General features: G+C 54.0%; 1 protein-coding gene and 1 long non-coding RNA gene across 8 annotated transcripts in view; one reads left to right on the top strand and one right to left on the bottom strand.

Moving 5' to 3' along the window:
• Positions 1-2849: 2849 nt before the first annotated feature.
• The window catches only part of Gpr68 (G protein-coupled receptor 68), a 21076-nt gene continuing 1202 nt past the window's right edge, over positions 2850-22723 (bottom strand). For 2 of the 7 annotated variants that reach the window (XM_048799202.1, XM_048799200.1), the window contains exon 2: positions 2850-6664. In XM_048799202.1, coding sequence (XP_048655159.1) covers positions 5436-6563 — 1128 coding nt within the window. In that variant the 5' untranslated portion in view covers positions 6564-6664 and the 3' untranslated portion in view covers positions 2850-5435. Of the gene's footprint in view, positions 6665-9579; positions 9876-13486; positions 13666-14596; positions 14735-22187; positions 22458-22723 lie in introns of those variants that run through there. The other 5 variants (XM_015494771.2, XM_048799201.1, XM_048799199.1 and 2 more) reach the window with 5 other exon arrangements.
• On the top strand, positions 15436-21373 carry LOC125615345. The gene is made up of 2 exons (XR_007345946.1): positions 15436-15934; positions 16321-21373. It is a non-coding gene; the product is annotated as an uncharacterized LOC125615345 (long non-coding RNA).

A 22723-nucleotide genomic window follows, 5' to 3' on the forward strand; every position in this document is an offset into this window, starting at 1 on the left:
TCTATTCCAACACGGAGCAGGCTGAGGCTTAACTATGGATTAGTTTATCCTCACTGTGGGCAGAAATTTGGGAAAGAGGCTGAGACCTGGCTGAGTGAAGAGAAGACCAAGGAGTCTTAGACTCTGGGTGGGGCATCCCAATGTCCCCTGCAGGGAGAGGCAAGCCCAGGCTCTGCAGCAGGGGCTGAGATGCAAGGAGGGTCAGGAGGAGACCCCTTAGCAGGGTCAGCCCAAGGACCTCTGGAGCTCTGCTTTCCAAGATGCAGTTTTAAGACTTTCCCATTCCACAATATGATTCCTGCTCAGATCTTTAGTAAAGTTTCGCTTGCTTTTACTCAAACGTGTCCTAGTCTTGTCTCTACTTGAGGGAAGGCTGGTATCTATGTCTCTAATGGCAAGACAAGCATGGCCGCAGCCTGGAGAGACAGGTGACGGGGACAAGAGGCGACCTACAGGGAATGGTCTTGTAGGGTTAGAGATGGTGCCACCCAGATTTGACTTTGGGACATCTGAGCATCACTGGGCATTTCCAGGAGTGTCGTGAGGAGGGAATCCTGGTGATTGGTACACAGGATGCGCTGGATGTTCAAAGGCAAGCTGGGGACCTGGGGACCTTGAGATAGTGCATCCCATACAGCCCCTGCAGGAAGTGGGACTTGCAGGCAAGTGAGCCCTCTAAGGGCTTGGGGGTCTTTGGTCCTCTTGATGTTGTCTGACCAAGTGATGCCCAGTGCTCAGCTGGGAAAGGCATTCCTCTGGGGTCCCTTCTTGCCTCCTTGCATGGGTCCTTCTCACTGCCAGCCTTGGTCCAGCTCATTGCATTTGCTACTCCTGCTCATACAGGTGGCTTCTGCTGGCCCCACAATAACGTTCGCTGCTCTCTAGGCAGGGTGGTGAAGATGTGGCTTACCCGTAATTTGCATGAACTCAACAGACATCGGCCACGTGGAATGCTGTCAAAAGTAAAGAAACGGAACCTGGTCCTTTCCTCCTCTGGGCAGGTCAGACTCACCTGGTCTCTCTTCAGATCTGGGGGTCATATTTGAAGAAGTGGATTTTGTTCAAATGAAGGAACAGAAAAGTAAGAGCTCAAAGCCTGTTAAGTGGCAGTGACTTGAAGAGAGTTGTCTGTCCAAGACTGGCCAGATTCTCACCAATTCTGCCTTCTCTTCCTCCAATGCACAGGAGAACTACCTGTCCTGGGCTCCCTTGAAGTTCAGTTAACCTGGGGCCATGCGACTGGGATCTGGCCAGTGGAACGTGAGTAACTGGATTTGACACTCCTGTAAAACACAGGTAGATAGGGAATGGGTCTGGGGTAACTTCCAGTTCTCTCTATACAGTGTACCTGGGGGAAGTAGTTGGGGTGGGGTCTCTGTCCAGAGTCTTAGCTCTTGCTGGTGTGGCATCTTCTAGACTTGGATATGAACCTCTGTGAGGGATTTCCTTGGTGTCTTTTCTCCTGTGTGGATGGGAATAGAAAACCCCAAGAAGATGGAACCACTTCACGGAAGGATCCTAAATCACTGTGATCACTTGGGGAAAGACTTGCCTCTCATGGGACTTTGCGTGAACAAGAGATAAACTTTGTTTTGAAGCTGGGCCTTGGGCTTGCTCAGCACACCTCTAGCACTGAGCTATACCCCATGATCGTGCCCCATTGTTTTGAGGCATGGCGATGGGGCGGGTGGTTTGTGGATGCAATATACCCCAGCCCTGCCTAATACCAGCTTGGAAGGTTTGACACTGAGAGTAGGATATGAGAATTGTCTTCAAATCCCAGTATCCAAAAGACCACATGGCTTCAGCAGCCACAGTCAAGGCCAGTGGATACTCTGGCTCATTAGGATCTAATATTTCTGCCAAACCCTGGAGTTACTTGTCTTGGATACTAGTGAGTTGTCATTGGTGGTGTCCGTGGAGAGACTGAACCATGATTTTGGAGGGATGTGGAGGGGATGCTTAACAATGAAGGAGCCGGAATGTCCTGACCTGTTACCTCACAGCACTGGCATCTAATGTCTAATCCAGCAATATTCTGATGCCTGTTGAAGCAAATGGCATTGAAATCCCACCATTTCTCCAGAACGCTGGGCACCACATGACCCCAGGATGAATGCCATCAAAGGCCACTGTGTTGCCAGATGAATGCCAGGAATGGAGCTGCAGAATCACCAGCTGCCAGAAGTAGGTTTTTCAGAAAAGCGAGGAGCCAAGAGGGTCAGATTCTGGCTCTCTTTTGGTTGTACCAGCTGGAGGGAAGCCGCAGTGTATTGTGTGAAGGTTTCTCCCCACAGACGGGTTGTATAAACAGGAAGATGAGCCCCTGTCTTGCTAAGCAATACGAGTGAGTAAGAAAGGAATTTTAATGGCTTCTGCCACCTTCAGTCCAAACCAGATGGACTTTTTCTACCACCCCTTCTTGGGAGAGAAAAGAATCTTAATCCCCAATAAGGTTCTTACTTAAGTCTGTTTGGAAGAAGGATCCACTCTTCCGGAATACTCCAGGACTCCAGGAGCCTGATCCAGAGAAGTAAGTGGCCAAAATCAAAACATATGTTTCCAAGGATAGCAGTTAATCCTTACTGATTGGAGTCCATGGAGTCCACCACTGCCTAGAGGATACTCCAGCCTGAAGAGGCCGGTCAACTGTGGGCCTCCCCAACAACATCGGTCGTTAAGGAAGTACCTTCACCACCTGTTGCGTGGTCAAGAGCAAATCCTCCAATTGCTCTAGCCTTTCTCTGAGAAGGTCAGTCCTGGAACTTCTTCTGCTTGGGTGCTTCAAGAACCCTCTAGATTCCTCTGGGGTTGGAAGACCCCCCTCCCCCATAAGGACTGCTGCCCACTCCTGGTTACTTGGCTTTATTTACAGACTGAATGCTACATAAATCCATCACACCATCCAACGCACATGTAATTGGCATAAAAGGGAGGATGATACAAAAATACAACTCTTGATGGTAAATGGAACAGCCCTCAGTCCATCCCAGTCCATGCCAGTGGACAAAGGGCCCAGGAGAGATCAACTGATGCCACTGCCCCAGAAAGATCCTGGGCTGGGCTCTTCCTGGCTGTGCAGGTATTTCTGTCACCATTAAACCTGGTCCCTTCCTCCTTCAGGAAGGGGAAGAGGACCTCCGGGGTCATTGGAGGTCCTCGAGAAGGAGCTGGAGCAGGGGCTGCCCAGTCAAAGCCAAGTGCAGCTCTGGGACCACAGTCACCACCTTTCCCTGGGGCACATCCATCACAGGCTATCTGCCTCTGGGTACCTCTGGTAGAAGGTGTTATGGTTTGAATACAAGGTGTCCCCCAAAGGCACCTGTAAATGCAGGAATATTCAGAGGGAAACTGATTAGATTATGAGGGCTAGACTCTAGTCAGTCCATCCTAGTTTGAATGGACTGACTGACCGCTAACTGGGGCGTAGGGCTCGGCTGGAGGAGGTGGGTCACTGGGGACATGTCCTGGAAGGGTGCATCGTCCCTGAGACTCCTTCCTCCTTGCTCTCTGTCTCTGCTTCCCGACTCCACCAAGAGGGGAGCAGCTTTCTGCTGCTGGGTCCTTCCCGCATGGTGTGCTCTTTGCCTTAGGCCCAGAGCCATGGAGTTGGCCGTCTATGGACTGAGACCTCATTAACTGGAAACCCCAGATAAGCTTTTCCTCCTCTAAGTTGCTCTTGTTGGTTATTCTAGTCACAGACACAAAAAAGCTGACTAACACAGAGGGTTAGGAAACACAGGGTAGAGGATCAACCTCTTGGAGTCTGGGGAGAAGAGGGAGGAAGATTGAGGATGGCATTTTCGCTGTCCTCCCCCACCCTGTAGTAGATTCCAGAAATAATCTACTGATTCTTCTGATTCCAGAAAACTTCTACCTACTTCCTGCCCGTCGTTCTAGTCCAGGATTCAGCCTACTGAGCCTCTTGGTTTCAAGGGATTCAAAGCCTATGCCCTGGGAAGGGAGAGCTGGTCCTGGACCCCCAACCCGCAGTGTAAAGGGCTGGCATCTCTGTAAGGGTGCAGGTCTCCTGGGGCAGCAAGTGGCTCTTCTGGCCCTTGGTTTGTTCACCTGGGCAGGGCTGTGCTTGGCACATTGTAGAAGCCGTGTCCCTGGGGTGAGGCTGGACATGGGACTCCTCCCAGATGTTCTCCAAAGACCTTTAATGATGGGGGGTGGGGCACTCAGGGAGCAGAAACTTTGCTGCAAAAGTTTCCAAAATGGCCAGTGTAAAGCTGCAGGAGAGATGAGCCCTATACCCAGCCCTCCAGGACAGAAAAGGACTATCAGTGCCCTGGGCTATGTAGTCCTGAGGGCCCACTATCCTCTCCAGGTAGATGAGATGGGACACCTGGGAGAGGATCAGGGATGGAGAACAGGTATGGTGAGCTCCAGGCCACCTCTCTTCCTGGTCGAAGGAGCCATTAAGACCAGAGTGGAGATGTGCCCCAGGCCTGTGGCTGAGAGGTGTGTGTGTGTGGTTGTTGTAGAACTCTGAGAGAATGCTGCCCACCTATCTGAGACTGCTGGACTCTCTACAGTATGTGTGGCAGGGAAGGGGACACCATTAGCAGTCCCATGAACCCAACCTCAGCTGTGTGTCTTGGCATATAACTGTCATGAAGACCCTGGCATTTTAACTCTTCTCTCTGCACCCTGGACTCCTGACCTGGCACTTCTGGGCAGATGGACACAGAAAGCTAATTAGGAGAAATGTGTGTCAGGAACTTGTTGAGGACGCTCTGGTTCAGGCCCAGCTCCCACACCCGAGCTTCGGTTCTGACTATTTGGAGGCCCCGGGCATCTCTCTGGGGAGCCCTGGAGTGTGTCCTGCAGGCCTGAGCAATCTGCTTGACCGTCCCTATAAAGGCGCGGGGTGGCTGGAGCTGGGGTTTCTCCCCTGCCTGTGACTCCACTACTGTCCCTATGTCCACCTCGCGGCCTCCGATGCCTCACCTTACGTCTCCCCTTCCAGACTTCCCTGCCCACCCCATTGTGCAGTGGGCCTTAAGTGTTAATGGTGACAATACAGCTTTGTGTGTCCTGTCATCAGGTAACAGCGGTACATTTGGACAGGTGTCGTCTGTGAAAACAGTGGCCCTGGAAGACCCAGGTCCCCACTGTCCCCTCCTAGGCCCTCACACTCCACACCCCCATGCCAACTGCTCTTGGCAAACCTGGAAGTGACCGTTCACTGTCTTGCTCCCTCCAGCAGCTCCAGCGAGGGGCAGAGGGGGCTTATTCCCACACTCAACAGGGCCCCTGGGCTCGGCCAGCTAGAGCAGGCTTCAGGGCTGCGGCCCAGGCCCACCATTCCCCCCAGCAGAAAGAGGCACCTGCATGTGGAAGCGGAGGCAGCCTGCGAGCAAGCTCAGGACCACAGTCCCCTGGGCTAAAGGCTCCGGGCTCATGTAGCCCCTACGTGGGTGACCCGGCTAGGCCAGCCCGCCCATCGGGGACCCTCCCACTCTGGGCAAGTTGGGGTTCTGAAAGGCCGAGTGGAGCTTGGTTAACAACTCGGGCTCCTCACCCTGGGCCCCGCTTTTCCCAGAGGCCTCCGGGGCGCCCAGCGGGTAGGCCTCCCTGGCCCGGCTGGCCCTGGAGCAGGTGAGGAAGGCCAGGCAGGCTCCGCGGAGGCGGGCCAGGTCCCTGTGGGTGGTCTCGCTGACGAAGCAGTACAGCACGGGGTCCGCCACGCAGTTGAAGCTGGTGAGGAGCAGGGAGAAGTGGTAGGCGTTGAAGATGCTCTTGGCGAACTCGCAGCTGGCCTCCCAGAGGCTGCGCACCAGCAGCAGCACGTGGTAGGGCAGGAAGCAGGCCAGGAAGATGACCACGGTGCTGAGCACCAGCCGCTGGATCTGGTCCTTGCGGCTCTTCTGGGTGCCGTGGCTCCGGCGCACGGCCCGCAGGATGCCCTGGTAGGAGGCCAAGAGCAGGCAGATGGGGAAGAGGAAGCCCACCAGGAAGCGGTAGTAGTTGATGCTGCGCTGCCAGGCCGCGATCGGGTAGTGCTCAAAGCAGACGCGGTGCCGGTCTTCGTCCTCGATCACCTCCTTGTGCATGAGGAAGTAGACGCTGGTCAGCAGCTCCTTGGCCCAGATGACCACGCTGACGCCCACGGCCGCCTTCAGCGTGCGAAACTGGTGGAAGCGGAAAGGGTGGGCCACGGCCAGGTAGCGGTCGATGGAGATGCAGCAGAGGAAGCCCACGCTGATGTAGATGTTCTCGTACAGGAGGATGCCGCACACCTGGCAGGACAGGTCCCCGTGCGACCAGTGGTCATGCTGCAGCACGTACTGCAGCCAGAAGGGGAGCGAGCAGATGTAGAAGAGGTCTGCCACCGTCAGGTTGCACAGGTACACGCCCAGCTCGTTCCGGGCCTTGATCTGCAGGTAGCCGAAGTAGAGGGACAGGCAGTTGGCCGGGAAGCCCACCACCAGCACCGTGATGTAGACCACCGGGGCCAGCGTCTGGTGGATGGTGTGGTCAATGGTGCAGCTCAGCGAGGAGTTATCCACAGTGATGTTTCTCATCTTTGGACCAGAAGGGGTCTCACCCCTCATGGGCTCAGGGACTAGGCCAGTTTCCCCACTGCCATCTTGTTGAGAGAAGGTGGGGCTCAAGTTACATCAAGGGCTGGGCATCACTGGTGGCCGGTGAGGTCCTGCAAGTCAAAGGTCGGAAAAGGCTTAGAATAATAGTAGCTATTTATAGAGTGCCTACTGTGTGTCAGGCACTGTTATACATGCTGTACTGATTTCATTTAGAAGAGGAACCAGCTGCCAGGTGTGGCGGCACATGCCTAGCAACCTGGGAGGCTGAGGCAGGAGGATTGCAAGTTTGAGGCCAGCCTCAGCAACTTAGCAAGGCCCTAAGTAACTTAATGAGACCCTATCTCAAAACAAAAAGTAAAAAGGGCTAGGGATGTGGTTCAGTGGTTAAGTACCCCTGGGTTCAATCCCTGATAGCAAAAGATGAAGAAGAGGAGGAGGTAACCAGCCAATCAACTTCAATGCAACTAGAATATCTGAATGGGTTACATGGCATATGGCTCCCCGTCCCCTTTTCTGTCTTTCCTTATTCTCTGTCCCTTTCTTATTTTCCCGGTCCCTCAGTGTATCAAGTGAGATCAGGAGATCCTTGGAGCAGGAGCCCATCCTGACCCCAGCTCTCCAAAGATCAATCACAACTTATATGCAAAAGTGAGGGTCCTTGTCTACAGCAATAAACGTCACTCTGGGAGTGTATTAATTAGGTCCATTAAGACTGAGGTCACACCTGGGTGTGGTGGCACACACCTGTAATCCCAGTGGCTCGGGAAGCTAAGACAGGAGGATCGTGAGTTCAAAGCCAGCCTCAGCAACTTAGCAAGGCACTAAGCAACTCAGTGAGACCCTGTCTCTAAATCAAATACAAAATAGGAATGAGGATGTGGCTCAGTAGTTGAGTGTCCCTGAGTTCAATTACTGGTACCATCCTCTCTCTAAAAAAAAAAAAAAAAAATGATTGAGGTCACAGACCCCAGGCCCTCTCCAGACAGCATCAGAAAAGGCTCAGCCTTGTCTACATACTAGTTTTCTCTGGTAAGAAACAGAAGCAGAGCTTCCCCAAGGTCACTGCCGGATTCCTGGGTGCTTCTCAGCAAAGAGTGCCAGGCCAGGCCAGCCACTGCCAGGTTGCGCCACATTTACCTTCTCTGAGCCTCAGTTTCCTCACCTGGAACATAGAGCTATGGACACCTGCCCTCAGGGGTCGGTGTCAGGACCATACCAAGTGATGGGAGGGAAATGCAGAGCACGACGGGGCTAGGACAGGAGTCAAAGGTGGTGACCCCTCTAGAACGAGTGGAAAACTGACATCGTGGAGAATTTCACAAAGAGGATGTTGGATACACACACTCACACACACAAAAAAAAAATGGAACAAGATAGAATAAAATGTTTTGTTGTAAGCCTACAATTAACATATCAAAGTGATAAAGGTCAGAATGACTCTATTGATTGAATACTACGCTCTCAGCTGAAAAAAATCTCATGGGGTCTCAATCAGCATTTTTTTCAACCTTTGTTCCCTATCACTCCTTGAAAGGGCCTTTGACATTTTATCGTCTAACCACCCTCCCCTGAAACCTCAATAGCAGATCCCCTGTGTTTCTCCTTATGTACTGTGTGCCTTTGCAGAGGGGTAAAGATTTTTTCGCTCCACCCTCAGCCGATAATTGATGTGGACCCCCAATGAGACGTTTCCACCTACAGGGCTGGAGATTCTCAACAGGTGGGGTCAGAACTAAGCAGCCCTCAGATATCAATCCTGCCCTCCTGCACTTCACAGTGAGGCTGAGACCCACGGGCCCTGGGGGAAAGCCCTCAGAGTCATGATCAAGCCTCAGGCCACTGGACTCCATCTCCCAGGTAGCTCTCTCCAGAGCCAAGCTCTCCTCCACTTGCCCCGCCCCCGCCTGCTGCCTCCCTCCACAGCCTCCTTCCTGCCAGCTCCTGCAGGGGGCGCTGCTGGGAAGGAAGGGGCTGGAGACCCATAGGACTTGGGAGTCTGTGGAGGAGGGAGGAGTTTCTCTGAAATCACGCTCCACCTAGTAACTATCCAAGCACAGTAGCCCCCTTATCCGTGGTTTCCATATCCCTGGTTTCTCTTACCCACAGTTGGCTGTGGTTAAGAAGATGGGTGAGCCCAGCACGGCTAGATAGTGAGAGAGACCTGCGTAACTTTGATTTCAGTAGAGCTATTACATTTCTATTTTGTTAGTAGTTATTGTTCTTCTCTTCCTGTGCCTAATCTATAAATTAAACTTTAAGGTACTTATGTATGTACGGGAAATACGTAGCGAATCCATGGCTCGGTACTATCTGTGACTTTAGGCATCCACCAGGGAGCGTACCCCTTGGATAAGGGGACACTACTGTATATTCCTTGTTCCTGGATAAAGGGACAGTAGCTTTCATAAGTGTTCATAAAATGAGCAAGAGATGGGTCTGGTCCAAAGCCACACCCTCTGTTACCTGCACCCCAATCCCTGCCTCTCCCTCCAGGGCCAAGCCCCCCTCCTCTTCCTCCCCAGCCCTCCACCCACATTGCCCCCACCATGAGCTCATTCCCTGAAGCTCACCCCCTCCCTCAGTGCTCCCCTTCCCCTCCAGCTCTGCGCCCACCTTGCCCACGCAGCCCCCCACTCATGGCAGCCACAGCGAGCCTTCTAAAACACAGGCCAGATCCCTGTGAGACAGCTCCTGTCACACCTGGAGGAAAACCCAACCCTCACCAGGTCTCCAAGGCCCACACCACCTGACTCCAGTTCCCACCACCTGACCTACCGCCCACACGCTGCAGCCATGGCTGGCCAGCTTTCTGTGCCTCAGCCACCTGCCGTGGTCACTGCACGTGCTGAGCCTCTTCCTGAGGTTCTCCCCACTCAACCCCCGCCACAGTGCCAGCACCTTTTCTGCCAGATCTGGGCTTCTGACCGCCCATCACCCTGTGGCTGCTCTGCGCAGCGCCTCTGGCCATCTTGTTTATTTATCTGCCGGTCACTGCTCCTTGTCTTCCGCTAGAGGCCTCACCCACCTGCTTGCTGCTGTCTCCCCATCGCTTGAATTGTGTAGCTTCTTCTAGAACCAGTCAATGAATGCCAGTTCCCACTTTCCAGGTGAGGAACCTGAGGTTCAAAAGAGGAAGTGACCTGCCCCAGCTAGCCTGAGGAAGGGAGTGTCACGTCAACGCCAGAACCCAGGACTCCATGCCCCACCTGAGCCCCTACCTGGACCCCCGGTTGGATTCACCTTTCTTCTCCTTTCTAGGACACAGCCTGGAACCCCTGTGATGGTGACGGAGAGGGTGCTTCTTGTGGGTTTAATTGTGGCAAAACACACTCAACATAAAACTTGCCATCCTGACCAGTTGAAGAGAACAGTTCTGTGGGATTCAGAGAGTTTGCACTGTCTACCACCCTCGTCGCCCTCCCTCCCTCCTCCCAGCGCTCTTCATCTTACAAAGCAAAACTCTGTACCCATTAAATACTAACTCCCCAGGCCGGTAGCCACCTTCCATTCTCCGACTCTGACCTGACTACCTAGGTCCTTGGAGCAAGAGGACTCAGGGTTTGTCCTCTGTGCCTGGCTTTTTCTCATCCAGTATGATGTCTTCAAGATTCACCACGTTGTAGCATGTGCCAGGATTTCCTGCCTTTTTAGGGCTGAATAAAATGCTCACATATGCACACACCACCTGTTACTCATGTGTCCATTCATCAGGGGACATTCGGATTGTTTCCTCTGCCTTTGGCTATTCCAAACGCTGCTGCTCTGAGCTTGGACATGCACAGATCTCTCCAAGTTCCCCACCTTGAGTTCTTTAGGGCATATGCCCAGGGTTGGAATTGCTGGATCTTTGCGGGGTGCTGCGTTCAGTTATTTGAGGGGCCAACCTACTGTGTTCCATAGTGGCTGTACCTTTTTACACCCCTGCCCATCATGCACTTGGAGTTTTCTGTGTTTGTCTTTCACTTCTATATTCTGGTGCCGAGAGGAAGGGAGTGCAGGCAGGTACAACCCAATCATAAACACAGGTTCCCCAACTGCGATAAAATAGGGATAACGAGGCCACCCTGAAAACATGTCCTGTCAGGTCTTGGAAATTCCCGGGTAGTCACCAGGCCTGAAGTCTGCTGTTTGCTGGTGGTGAGTGTGTGGACGTGTGGGCTGGGCGGGGCAGGGTGATGGTTCTCAGCTTCCTCTTTTCTAGGCAGCAGTTAGTTAAATCTGGTAACCAAAGTCAGAAATATTCAAGTCTTCAGAGCCAAGAAGAAGCATTCACTACAGTGAGGTTAAAGCACTGCCTGCGTTCATTTTGGAGCAAAAAAGACTAGCAGTTCTTGAACTTGGATTCCCCTCTTGATCCCCCAGAAGTTTGTTGAGACAGATTGTAGAGCCTCATCCTCCAGTTTCTGGACTCTGTGGATCTGAGGTTTTAGATTTCAAACAACCTCCTGGGTGAGGCAGATGTAGCTGGGCTGCTGAGCCATGGACCACACTTTGAGTAGCAAGGCACTAGGAGAGTCTAGAAGATTCACATGTCCTGTGTGTGTTCCCAATGCAGGGCAGCTGAGGTGCCAGAGCCCAGCAGAACCTGTGAGCAGGACTGGGACAGGGCCCTGGGCCTGATTTAGGCTCTCAAGGAACAGTGACTGAAACTGTCCAAGTGCCTATACTCTTATTTGCAAAGTCTTACTGTTTACAGAGCATTTCACTTCTGTCCTCTTGTCCCATCTTCACAACAGCTCTGTGGAAACTGAGGTCCAGAGAGAGAGAGCAGCTGGCCAGGTAGTCTAGTACTTTCATACTGGGATGAGAATTTGTGGAGCAGGTACAATGTTCACGACAGCAGGCCAGACAGGAGGGACAAACAAGAAGGGGCTCCCAGCCTCAGGGCACCTCCAAGCTCGGAAGACAGGAATGCCACATGCCACACACACCAATTATTGCCACACACATGGTGTCCAGTGGGTGCTGCGGGCATCTCCCCTGCCACACACTCTCTGTGGGATGGCATCTCCTCTGCAATCCCAACCCCATCGTGCCCAGATGAGCCCAGGCCTCCACCCAGGCTGAAGGCTGCACAGGCAGCTCCTGCCCTCACAAAACAGATATGTGGAGAAAAGGGTGGGCCTGGAAAATGAGCAAACGCTGGGTCCATCGCTTTCTCCACGTACCTGCCCTTGGAAGGGATGTCCCCACCTGCCCCATTGTTCAGGTAGGATAACTGGCCTTCAGCTTCCTCCTTCGTCCTCAGCTGCAGCATTAAGTTCATTACCAGATTCTGCCATTTCTGTCTCCTAAGTGTCGGCCACACTCATCTCCTCTTTACCAGCACCCTAGAGGGGCTTGCTCAAGACTCCTCCCAGAGTCACAGCAACAGCCTCCTATTGGGCTTCCTGTCTCCATTTCACCACCTCAAAGCTGTCCTCTAAGATACAAATCTAACCCAAGTCATACACTGCTTTGGGGGCTCTACAATCCTCCATTAACCCACTCAACCATCCACCCATCCGTCTGTCCATCCACCCATCCATGCACCCATGCACCCATCTGCCCATGCACCTGCCTATCCATCCATCCACTCATCTATCCACATATTCATTCATATAACAAATACTCGTTGACCATCTATTATACAGAAGGCACTCCACTCCATACTAGAGCCAAGTTGCTTTTAGCCTTAGGAGGCAGGAGAGAAGAAAAAAGAAACATGCTCATAAGAAGAGCATGGATTTGATGGGAGTCCATTGGCCTTACCCAGTCAGGAAAGCCTGCTCTGAGCAACAGCAGTTAAGCTATGACCAAGAAAAGGAGGAAGGGCTGCCCAAGCAGAGGGGAGTTTCTGTCTGTGGAAAACGTGAGCAACACATCAAGTGTGAGAGGGAGAGAATGAGTACCTTTGGGGAACTGAGAGTAGCTTGGCATGCCAGGATCTAGGGATGAGGCAGGCACGGCCAGGGAGGGGACAAGGAGAAGTTGGAGCAACTGACAGCTAATTAGAGTGGGGAACAGTGGGGACAAATCTGAGAGCTCCTCAGTACCTGGTCCTTCAGGCTCTCAAAAATGATTTTGTTAGAAGGGTGGGTGGGCGGGTACACTGATGGTGAGGAGTAGTGCACAGATGGATGAGTGGATGGGTGGATAGATAAATGGGTGGAAGGGTCAGTGAGTGGGTGGGTGCTAGGTGGATGCATGGATGGATAGACTGATGGATAGGGTGATGAGCCGGAGTAGATGGCTGGATGGACAAGTTAATGGGCGGACAGATGGATAGATGGGCAGGTGGATGAGAAGGGGATGGGTGAATGGGTAAGAAGATGGGCAGAAGATGGGTGAGTGGGTAGGTAGATGGGTGGGGATGGGTGAGTGGACAGGTTGGTGGGTGGGGAATGGGTGAATAGGTAGGTGGACAGGTGGGGGATGGATGAGTGGGTAGGTAGATGGTGGGGGATGGGTGAGTGGGTAGGTAGATGGGTAGTGAACAGGTTGATGGGTGGGGGATGGATGAGTGGGTAAGTAGATGGGTGGGGGATGGGTGAGTGGTAGAGATTTTGGGGCCGGATCAGAGATGGCCTTAATTAAACAGGAAAGTGAGAAGGCAGAATCTCCGTGGCTCTCTGCTTGGGCTCCCTGAGCTGGACAGAGGGTCCTGCTTTATCACTCAGTCTTCTCACATCCAGCTCTCCCCAAGGACAGGCACCCCAGATGGAAACTATGCCTTGCGGGGAGTGTCCCTTCCCTTCCTGGTCTTCTGAAGAACTCTGATCCACACTGGACGCAGAGAGTTCTCCAAGCGGAAAACAAAGGGGTGGGAAGCCAGGCCACGCCTGTCCAGAGCCCTGCGCTTGCCAGGTGTGTTTCTATACGTTCAACCATGCCACGCTCATCAGCCCCCACTTCACAGATGGAAAAACCGAGGCTCAGAGAGATGAACCAACCTGCTTAAGATTCCACAGCTGGGACGTGGCAGCAGGCTGGGTCTTGAACTTGGACCGGCCCACACTCTCCTTTAAACCTTGCTCTCTGACCACTTAACAGGATGACGGCAGCAACCACCCTCCACCCCAAGGCTCAAACTCCAGGCCCCAGGAAGTCACCACAAGAACCAGCAGGTGAGGTCCTGGGCTAACCCCCTGAACCTGGAGGACGCTCCACCCAACCTCGGAGGAAAGAAAACCTAGCCTCATCCCTGGTCTCCCACCAGGGAGGGGGTGGTGGAAAAGAATCAAAAGGACAGTTTACCATCCAGCTAAGAAACTGAGAAAAACTGCAGCAAGTGACTCACGCCTGGAAGCACATCCTTAGACAAACGCTAATCAGCATGGGGGTCTCGGAGGACTTCAAAGACCAAGAGAAACTAAGCCCCCAGAAGGAGGAAATGCCTCCTTGACAGGGGCTGGGGTCTCTTGCAGGGTCCAAGTCAGGGGTGGAGAAGCCTAGGTGCTGGGTTTGAGCAGCACCTACCTCCCCACCCCGTTCCCATGGTACACTCAGACCCGCAGACAGCTACTCACGTTAGGGATGGCTCGAGGGGGTCCCCAGCCCTCAGAGCTGGGGAGTTTCCTGCTGGCCCAGCTTCCACTCCCTGGGGCTGGCCATTTCCTTTCCTAAAAGGGCTCAAAATCAGAAACTATGTCCCTCTAAGGGAGGTGCAGGAGTCAGGTTGCCTTTTTCCTCAGTCCCATCTTTACCTGGCAGAGCCTCACTCCCACAAGACAATAGGGTCTCATTTCTGAAGTCCTTGGAATGGCCTGAAATTTCCGTCTTCTTAGGGTTCACAAAGTCCCCATGAGTCATATGAACCCATTTCCCAGAATCGGAGACCCACAGAGGCTAGACACAGAAGCGCCCCAAGCTCACACAGCAAGTCAGAGGGAATCTGAACCCAGAACCCAGAACCCAGGCGCCCATGCACTGGAGGGGCTGCCTTTAAGCTTTTTGGACCACAAACTATAGCAGGAAACATGCTGTGCACTTGACCCAGCACACTGGGACATGGACACACACACATACACCCAGAGAAGTGAACTTCCCCAAGCAACACTTACCCCACTACTGCCCATGCATTCTGATATTTTCTGTTCTGTTTCAATTTTTAAAATGCAGGTCATGAGCTACGAGATTGACTTCCTGATCCACCAATGGGCCGGTCCTGCACTGCCCAGCCTCTGTTGGAGGCTCTGGCTCCCCGGGGAAGGCAGTGTGGTCTCTGCAGTCAGGAGAGGGGCAGGCAGCAAAGTCCAGCCTCGGCTACTCCTGGAATCCGAAGGGAGGGCGTCCTCTAGGGGGTGGGGAGTTGGGACGAGGCTGCTCGGATTCTGCCCGCCCTGCTGGGCTCCTGCCACAGCTGGAGCCGGGGTGACCCCTTCGCCGGGACAGGCTCTTTCTCCCGCGATTACGCGCAGACCCAACCTCCCAGCTCTGTCTAGAAAACCCCCCGGCTGGAGGCTGCCCATTCCCGAGCTGAGCAGGATCATGTGAACTCCAATCTGGAGTCAGGCTGGGCGGTTGCCGGGGAACCGCAGCCGGCAGAAGGATGAGGGCGGCAGAGCGGATCTCTCCACGCATCTCCATCCTCCTGCACTTTCCGTGAGCCGCGCAGCTGGAATGCTAAGACCCAAGTGGGGCGGGCGCCTCTGGGGAGTGGGTGGGCACAGGAGGACTGGGGTGCACTAATTCTAACCACTTCTGGGCACCCGCCGGATACCAGGAGAGAAGGGACATGGAGTCCTCACAGGAGCCATTCAGACCCACACCCGGGGACCTAGCACACATCACCATCACCGCTGCATTGTGGACACCAGCAAGGACAAAGGGGCAACAAGAAAGGAGGGAGGAAGCTGTTTTCACTGGGGCCCTTAAGCTGTTACCACCCCCTGCCCGCAGCTACCAACATCTGGGTCAGTGGGTCTCAGCTCTGACCACATGCCTTAGAAAATACCCCAGAGCCTATAAGAACAAGCTGGCCTTGGCCCCACCCCGGGCTAATTGAAGTGTGCAGGCACCAATGTTGTAGAAAGCTCCCTGGATGGCTCTAGTGCCACTAGGGTGGGGAGCCACTGCTGTGGGGGAGGCCGAGATGTGTCTGCAGGCCAATAGGGCAATGGGGTGAAGGCTTATTGCAGAAATAAGGGAAGCTCAGTTTTCCAAACCATGGAGGGAAGCAGGGACCGCGCCAGGGCTCCGCCCCTCGGGAGCACTCACCAATCCTGGCTCCGCTCTGGAAGCACAGGCTGGTGCTAAGCCCCCTGCAGGTTACCCAGCCTTCGATTCACAGAGGGGCACAGGCGCTGGGCCAGGACCTGGCAGGCGAAGATGGCAGAGCCATGGTGGAAGACGCTGGCTTCTGGCACCTTGCCCTTTCGCCTCGACTCCCTCCCTCCAAGGTAGGCTCTTGGGAAGGGTCCTCGGGAGCCAGGAAACCCATGTGCATGGGGCCCCAGGGACATGAGTTCTCCCTGCTGCGTCAGGTGATCTGCTGACCTGTCTTCTCTAAAGTCAGGGGACTGCATCCGTAGGGGGTCCCTCCCAGTAAATGCTGCCACACAGCAGGCCTTTTTCAACTGTCCCTTATATCGATTGCCTCAAGTGACAACAAGGCTTGTGAGTAGTCTGCACTTGGACACAGACGCGATTCCTGAGTTATGGGGTGTGGTTGTCTTTCCCTGATGTCACATGAGAAGACTGGGGGATAGGAGGCCAGACTGATGGTGACTGCCTGGATACCCCAGGTCACGCCCACCAAAGAGGACATCTCTGACTCTTTTCACAGGGTGGCCCAGCCTAACAGGACACACAGACGCAGGTCATCTACACCATCACCGTCTACACCTGTAGGAACAGTACGGCACTGAGCCCCTCTTCCCCTCAACACCCCCAGGGACCAGCAAGTACCCCAGGCTGCCCAGGACCCCTCCCAGCAGAAGCACGGAGCCTCCCCTGAAGCAGGAGACCTCCCCATCTCCAGGCCAAGGACCCCCCACCTTCCCTCCCCACTGGGCCTCCAGGATGCAGCTGGAGGGGTGCGGCCGACTTCAGCTTTATTTGCATCAGCAAATGCCCACAATGCCCACGCCATATTCTTGGGTGCTAGGTTTTTGTTTTTAACCTAAAACAGGAAGGTTGGACTAGTAGTACTAGTGATATGATGCAGTGGTCACAGGGGTCATGGAGGCCCCTACCTCCACCCCGCCCCAAACGTCTCCAAAAATCCTACAACTAAGACAAATAGTGGGGACTGGAGTTGTGGCTCAGCCCTGCCTAGCACGTGTGAGGCACAGGGTTCAACTCTGAGCATTGCATAGAAATAAATATAATAAAGGTCCATCAACAACTAAAAAAATTTTTAGAATTTTTAAAATAGTGGGCCTATCATGAAACTGCAGTTTCAAGAGAAACCATGTGCCCAACTTCCAAGCTTCTGCCCTTCAGCCCAAAGTGGCAGAATCTAAGACGTGGCCCCTGAGCAGAGGTGGGATTCAGTGAAGGGTGAGAAGCCCGAGTCTGGGCCCCACCTACCTACCCCTGTAGCTCCTGCCATCTCAGGAAGACAGAAGGGCCTGAACTGGTGTTAGAGAAGGGCCTAGAGCAACTCAGCGTGCCACTTGTTTTACCTTCTCCTTCATATTCTCCCTCCCCCACCCCAGTGATGACAGTCACGAGACACCATGGATTCCCACTGGGGTGGCAGCCCCCGAGGTTGGCCTGAGCCCTGGACGTCCCTGTGATGCTCCTGGGCCTGGCTCTGAAGGGCTGTGGGCTTTTCTCAGCTGTGCTGGGGCTGCTTTCAGGGCCACAGCAGGATCTGAGGCCACAAGGCCTTCAGACCCCTATTGGCTCCCCTTCTGGGCAGCCTGGGAGCCAGCTTAGAGAGGACCTGGGGGTCTGCTCCAAGCTGGTGGCACCATGCAAGGCCTCCAGCATGTGATAGCAACTCCATGGTCACATGGGATAGAGGTGAAGAGCAGGGGATCTGGCCCAGACCTCGAGGTAAAATGCCAAGGCTGTGACTTCCTGGCTCTGGAACCTTGAGAGTCACATGTCAGTGGGCTTCTGTGAGAGTCAAGGGATATGAGGTCCCCGTGGGGCCTACACTTAGTAGGTCCTCAAAGAGAGTTAGTGGGGATGTCCTGGTGCTGGTGCTGGTGGTGGTGATGGCATCCCTCGGGCCTGAAGTTCCTGCCCCACCATCTGGCTCCCCTGGATAGGGCACAGGATGGGCAGGCCCCTTGGTAGACCGCAGTTACCGAGTGCCAGGCCATCCCCATCAGCTGTGAGTTGCTCAGATCACTTACTGACTTGGGGTTAGTTGGGGTGGAGGCCTCAGAGGCGCTCTAGGGGTGTGGAGGAATATAAGCCGGGCCTTTAACCAGCCAGCTGCAGTTCGGCTGTAGGGGCCTTTGCTGACTTGTGTCCCCAGCAGCAGCCTGACACTGTGGCACATGCTCACACCCAGGAGCTGCTGCAAAGGTCACCTGGACATCTGGTGGTGCCGCATTGTTGCAGGTTTGAAAGGGGACAGGTCTGAACTAAGGGTGGCTCTGCTGGAAGTCCCAAGGACCAAGAGGAGGAGGATCAGAGAACCTACCCAAGGCCCTCCTGGTGTTAGAGGGCCTAGAGCAAATCAGCGTGCCAGGGGCCACTACCACTTCCTGAGCATGTGCTGTGGCCAGGCACTGTGGTGAGCACCCTCTGAATACGCTCCGGTTTAATCTTCTTGTCAACCCTATGTGGCAGGACTGTCCCTGTTTTATAAATGAGGCAACTAGAGGCTACAAGCAAGTTGCCCAAGGTCACATAACTGGTAAGAACAGCTGAGATTTGAACCCAGGGGTGTTTGACTCCAAGGACAGGGCTCTAGACTGCATTTGTGTTTCATCAATACGATAGCAAATCCCTGCAAACTCAGTGGCCTAAAGAACACAAATGTCTTAAATTACCATTCTGGAAGTCAAAAGTCTGACGTGGGTCTTACTGGGCTAAAATCAAAGCACCAACCAGGCTGTGTTCCTTCTCAGGAGCCCTGGGGAGGCTTCCATGTTGCTTGGCCGGGACATCCTGCTTCTGCAGAGCCGGGGCGGTGGGCTGAGTCCTCTCACACTGCACCGTGTCTGCTGCCCCCCTCGGCACGTCTCCTCCTCTGACCCCCTTGCCACTGCTTTTACTCTTAAGGACCCTGTGATAATCTGGGTTCCACCCAGGAACATAGGGCCAGCTCCTTAGGTCATCTGATTAGCAACTTTACTTCCACCTGCTACTTTGGTGCCACTTTGCAGTATAAGGCAACCTGGTCACAGGTTCTGGGAGTAGGACCTGGACACCTTGGGTTGAGGGCTTTATGCTGCCTCCCAACACGCCATGTTAAAACCCCATGCAGCGGCGCTTCTCTGTCAGTGTGGACACCAGTCTCCAGGAATCTCGTTGAAGTGCAGTTTCCGGTTCAGTAGGTCTGGGTGGGGGCCTGAGATCTGCACTGCTAACAGGGGCCATGGACCATGAGCTGAGGCCCAATTTCTCTCTTGAGAAAGAGAATGATTAAAACTGTGCTGCACAAATGGTTGGGATTTAATAAATATTTACTAACTGAAAGAAAGGGGGGCTGGGAAGGAAGGAGAGAGAGATCTGGACGTTGCCCTCCACTCCCCCCAACCAGGACAAAGTCCAGGGCAAAGAATCCAAAGCCGCAGGGACTGACCAGCGATGTGTAGCAGGGGCAGCTGTGATGGAGCCGCCTGGGGGGTGGGCTTTGAGCTGCACCCTGAGAGGGGAGGGCGGACAGCAGAAGGCCGACAGTGGAGGGAAGGAGGCGCCCCCCAGTCCTTGACACCCTGGGCTGTGGTCCTACTTGGAGCTCATCTGCTTCCCAGTCTCAGTTCCTTTTCTCCTCTCACCACCTCCATGTTCTTCCCAATCTTCAACGCCAAATCCCACCCCCCCCCAAATTCTTCAAAAACACTGTTTTCCAGTTGAACCTCAGGACCCCTGTATCAGGATGCCGTAGCTGGGGGCTGTTAAATGCAGGTTTCCAGGCCCTGCCTGCTCTCGCTGAAAGAGAATCTCTTAGGGCTGAGTCCAGGAGGCTGCATTCCTACCCGGGCCCAACCCCACCTCCTCCACACAGTGCTCCCCGACACCCAGAGGGAGAACCTCTCTTCCCTCCATGGCCCCTGCCTGGACCCCATCCTTCTCTGGGTTCTTTTCACCCTCCCCTGGCTGACTTGAGACTTCTAACAGTGTTGGGTGTTTTCTCACTGTGGCTGGGAGAACTGGGCCAGCTCTCCTCACACAGGAGGAGGACGGCAGGCAGTTCCAAGGGGACAGGTGAGCAAGGGGATGCAGCACGGGTACTTTTGTGACTTGACATACCACCCTATGCCAGGCACAGGGCCTCCCACAGGCTACCTCACCGCAGCCAGGCGAATGTTACCACTGAAGACAGACTAGGGTCGTGTGCGAACAGGGCCAGGTCGAGGTCTGAGTTCAATGTATTTCAATAAAGGTGACTGGGATTCATGGGACCTTGTACGATGGTGAGTGCCCATCACCCCCAGAGAGTAAGTGTTCTGGGGAAGAAGTTGCTGGGTCCGTTTTGTCCTCTGCAGGGAAAATGGACACTGACCATGTCCAGCGTTTGATGAATGCGTGAGTCTAAATTTCGTTTCTTCCTGCAGCCTGTCTGGAAGGCCAGTTAGAAGCCAATGAACTGGGAGAGACAGACAGGAGATGGATGAGACAACAGGAAGAGGAAGGGTGTGGGTGGTCGGCCCTGCGTGGAAGTGCATCACCACGGTGGCCTGCTGCCCCCAGAGAGACTTCCAGCCGAGAGAGAGTCTGTGGTCTGGGGAGGCTGGAGCTGCCCAGGGCATCCCTCCCGCCTGCAGCCTGCAGCACAGACCACAGGCCTTGGGGTTGCCATGGCAACCCCGGCCTGCCGCCCCCACCATCTCCTGTCTCCCTACCCAGACTGCTCCACCCCATCAATTAATAAACTAATAATGTATGACAACAGTTACCGCAAACACCCAGGCAGCAGCCCTCTCGAAAATAAACAGCCTCGTCCAGGGAGCTGAGAACTGCGAAGATTCACCTGACACTCAACCCCAGGCCACCTGCTAAAATCTATTTCCCTGAATCCAAATTACTCTGTCTCGGGTTTCTCCTTGTTTTAAAGGCACCATGTTGGCAGAGGCAGGGACTGAAGTCTGAGAGGTTCCTGAGAAACAGATGCTAGGGAGGCCACCATATAGGACACCTGCTTCCTCAGTCTTGAATGGGGACCAGAGACGCTGATTGGGTGATCAGGCCCTTGTCATGGACATCTGGATCTCAGCTGGTCCTCTCCTGAAGAAGCCCTTCATCTTTGCAAAGGATGAAGACATTCATGGCACCCAGAGCGGGGGATAACAATAACAGGGAATACTTTCAAGTTGGGGTCGACTCAGGATGATGGCAAACTATTTGCAATTCCTTTCATTGAGAGATGGGAATCTATGCTCTGTGACAACTTGACCAGCAGAATAAGGTGGAAGCAGCTCTGTCCCAGCTCAAGCCCAGGCCTCAGAGACCACAGCTCTTGAAACCCAAGTACCACACCGTGAGAAAACCCAAAAGAAACAAGATCCTGGCTGATGGCTTCGGCTACACTCCCAACTGACAGCCAGGATCGACCTGCCTGCCATACAGGTATAGTGTGATCATGGAAGACGGTCCTCCAGACCCAGGTAGGCCATCTCAGCTGATGCTGCAAAGGAGCAGAGATCAGCCATCCCCACCAAGCCCTGCCCAAATCACAGGCCTGTGAGCCAAATAAATGGGCATTCTTTCAAGTAAATGTCTTCTAAAGTGGTTTTCATTTTAGCGATGGGTAGCTGGAACATAAACATCACTTTTACCCCAAATCACTTTAGGACTTATCATGTGCTAGAGTCATTCGTGGGGTTATTGGATTTGAATTTTTATGCAATTCTGTGAAATATTATTATCTCCACCTCCTCCATGAGCTATAAAGCCTCAGAAAGGTAAAGTATGTCATTAGAGGCCAGCCAGCTGGCAAGGCTGAAAACGGAATTCTGAATCTAAGGCTCATGTCCTTCCTCCACCACCGCCATCTTCCTCATGGCGCCAACACAGAAGGCTAGTTACTTTCCACTCTGCTTCCTGTTAGTCTTCTCTCCCCACAGTGAGGTTTACCCAGCAGGGTGCAATATCACAGTTAAAACAAGAATTCTCAGAGCTGACATTTAGGGGCATGGCGAGGTGTTCAAGGTAAGAACTCCACCTGCATGATCTCATGACCATCCTAGGAAGTAAGCTCTACCCATTTCTCAGGAGACACCGAAGCTTCAAAAGAGGCAGTTTGGGCTGGGGATGTAGCTGGGTGGTAGAGCACCTGCTCAGCATGCACTTAGGTGGGATCTGAATGCAGGCCATCTGCTTCTGGAACTGGGCTCTGAACTGCAAACAGTCCAGTTCGCACAACGCACGGCTTCTACTGTCAAGCTCCGGAATTCCCTCCCTTCCTCCCTCTTGGAAGCTGACCTGGGCTTTGGGAGGGGAGGTGGGGATGGGGAGAAGCGAAGCCTAACTCTCGCATCTCAAATTTGTATCCTTTCAAGCCCCCGCCCTCTTAGTATTTCTTACCTCCCTTTCACAGCCACTGCCAGCCACCGGCCCAAAGCCACACAGCCCGGGTCCTTTCCTAGTCAGTGCTCTTCCTCTGCCCACTGCTAAATCCCCAAGAGCCTGCGCCCTGGCTGGTGCATCTGGCCACTAGTCAGGGTTGGGCCACTGGGGGACTACCGGCGCCGCTGTGTTCTCAGTTGGGCCATTTGATCGCCAGAGCTGGGGTCCCCCGCCAACCAGCGACCAAGGTCCCTCTTTCTGCCGACTAGTCACTCACGGGGAGCTTTCTTCCCCTCCCTCGGCGGCGGCCGCCTGTTCTGATCTCAGTGCCCTTCGCGGGAAGGGGCCGCGCAGATTTGGGGGGAGGAAAGGAAGAGCCCGAAAGGAATTTTTGGCTCACGGTGGCGCGGAGCTCTGGGAAATGAAGGGTTAGCGGTCGGACACTTTTCCTGGGGGGAAGTAATTACCAGGTGGCCACGGAGCCAGCCGTGGGGGTGGCTGCTAACCCCGGCGGCGACCACAGGTGGAGACACCCCCCACCAGGAGAGGGACCC

This window comes from Marmota marmota, unplaced genomic scaffold (assembly GCF_001458135.2).
Source record: "Marmota marmota marmota unplaced genomic scaffold, marMar, whole genome shotgun sequence".
Classification (NCBI taxonomy): domain Eukaryota; kingdom Metazoa; phylum Chordata; class Mammalia; order Rodentia; family Sciuridae; genus Marmota; species Marmota marmota.